The 2,119-nt window shown below is 37.8% G+C and overlaps 1 protein-coding gene across 1 annotated transcript; it reads left to right on the top strand.

The window, feature by feature from the left end:
* The first annotated feature begins 329 nt into the window (after nucleotides 1-329).
* On the top strand, nucleotides 330-659 carry LOC138902324 (uncharacterized). The gene has a single exon (XM_070190174.1). The coding sequence runs from the start codon at nucleotides 330-332 to the stop codon at nucleotides 657-659; it is 330 nt and encodes a 109-aa protein (XP_070046275.1).
* Nucleotides 660-2,119: the final 1,460 nt, after the last annotated feature.

Here is a 2,119-nt window from a genome sequence, read left to right as displayed (position 1 = left end):
AGACCAAGCAGATCGCCAAAGCTAACTATGATAGGTGCTACAAGTATGGCAAGCTAGATCACATGGCCAAGGACTGTCTAATGTGGAAAATTAGGCGGAGAAAAGAACGAGCTGAAAAAGAGAAGCGGGAGAAGATAAGAGAAAATGGTTCCAACAAAGGAAAAGTCCTAGGCAAAGGATTTACTGAATCAATGAAGCAGGCATTCTTGGTAGCATATGAGGACAGCGGCAGTGATCAAGAGGAATAAAATGAGGATGGGGCTATAAGTCTCTATGCTGTGATTGACGAACCCCAAGCTGTGAAGACAGAACCCCTAGTATAGCTTGGAATGCACATTGGAAGACCTTCTTTATTTGATGAACACCACTATGATGAATGGAAGCTACATATGGAAATATTTTTTCAGGATACTGACTTTGACCTATGGGTAATTGTCAGTCATGGACCAACACTTCCAACCAAATTGGACAGTGAAGGTAATAGGTGCAACAAAAGAAAAGAGGAATACGATGAGAAAGATCGTCAGCTAGTTCAGAAAAATACTAAAGCAAAGGACTTGCTCTACAAGAGCCTGTCTAGAAACACTCTCCTTAGAGTGTCCTCTTGCATCTCTGCTCATGATATACGGATGACCTTGGAAATTGACTTTGGAAATTAAAACATTGAAGTGGCTTTGATGGCGATTGAAGAATCTAAAACAGAGGAAGAAGTGATAGAAATGATGGCCATGAGTGACTCAAAAACTGAAGAAGAAGCAAACTAGGTAAGTATATCTGGCTTGAAAGAGAATATTCAAGCTATGTAAAAAAAAACAACAACTGATGGCCATAATTATAACCTTAATGAATAAAATGGATAAAATGAGTACTGAAAATGATCAGCTAATAAGCAACATTTCTTGTGTCAAACTTGATATTAAAGAACTCGAGTCTAACAAAGCTAGTTTAGAGAAATAGGCCAAAGACTTTAAGAATCAGGTTCTTGATATTACTTCTGAGAATGAGAAGTCTCTTGATGTATATGGCAAAGGAAAAAGAGTGATCTGCAGTATAAGCTTGAAATGGAATTAAAAATTATTAATGATAGTCTTTGTGATACTGAATGTAGAAATAAAGTCCTGCATGAAAACCTAGAAAAGGCTAATTATGAACTCTTTAGACTAAGCAAATGACATAGATATTCTGATGCTTTGAATTGGCTGAATGAAAAATGTAGCTCTAACAAATCTGGAATTGGCTACAGAAAATCTGTCCCTAAGTTTGACCCAAAGTATGTAGGAATTTTTGATAATTACATGTGCACTCATTGTGGAAGAGTAGGATACTTTAGAGACACTTGTCCTGCCTTAATTTATGCTTAGTTTAGAAAAACCTTTGGTATTGCTAAAAATGTGAAGAAGAAAGAGGAGCCAAAGGTTAATCCCCATGTCCATACTAAGTGGATTAAGGTTAACAAGAAAATGACTTCTAATCCTCTCCCCTTCTGGGCAAGAAGGGATCCGATTCATTCTTTTTCTAACAAAAAGGGACCCAAGCTTGTCTGGATTCCCAAAACTAACACGTGAATTTTGGTGCATGCTAAGGTGAGAGTAAACAATCAGGATTGATATCTAGACAGTGGATGCTCAAGACATATGACTGGAGAAAAGAAAAACTTCCTCTCATTGACAGCCTTCTAAGGAGAGAGTGTGTCATTTGAAAATGGGAAAAAGGGCCAGATAACAGGTATTGGCAAGGTTGGCAAGTCACTCCCTCATGCTATAGAAGATGTGTATTATGTGGTAGGTCTTAAACACAATCTTCTTAGCATCTCTCAAACGTGCGACAAAGGAAATGAGGTAAAATTCAATTTCAAAATTTGCATTGTCACTAAGCTTGATACTAATGAAATTGTGTTAAAGGGTAAGAGACATAACAATGTCTACAAGATATCGATTATGTCACTTTCCCAGAGTGAGCAAACATGCTTGAGTGTAGTGGAAGATGATCCACTACTATGACATAGAAGACTGGGACATGCCAGTCTCTCTCAACTCAACAAGTTGGCAGCAAAGGACTTGGTCCTTAGGCTACCTAAAGTTGAGTTTACTCTGACAAGGTATATGATGCATGTGTTAAA

This window comes from Nicotiana tomentosiformis, chromosome 12 (assembly GCF_000390325.3).
Source record: "Nicotiana tomentosiformis chromosome 12, ASM39032v3, whole genome shotgun sequence".
In the NCBI taxonomy this organism is placed as follows: domain Eukaryota; kingdom Viridiplantae; phylum Streptophyta; class Magnoliopsida; order Solanales; family Solanaceae; genus Nicotiana; species Nicotiana tomentosiformis.
This window is presented reverse-complemented; position numbering and strand designations above follow the sequence as displayed.

Coding starts and splice junctions, on each gene's coding strand:
- LOC138902324 (XM_070190174.1), top strand. CDS start 330: ATGCACATTGGAAGACCTTCTTTATTTGATGAACACCACTATGATGAA.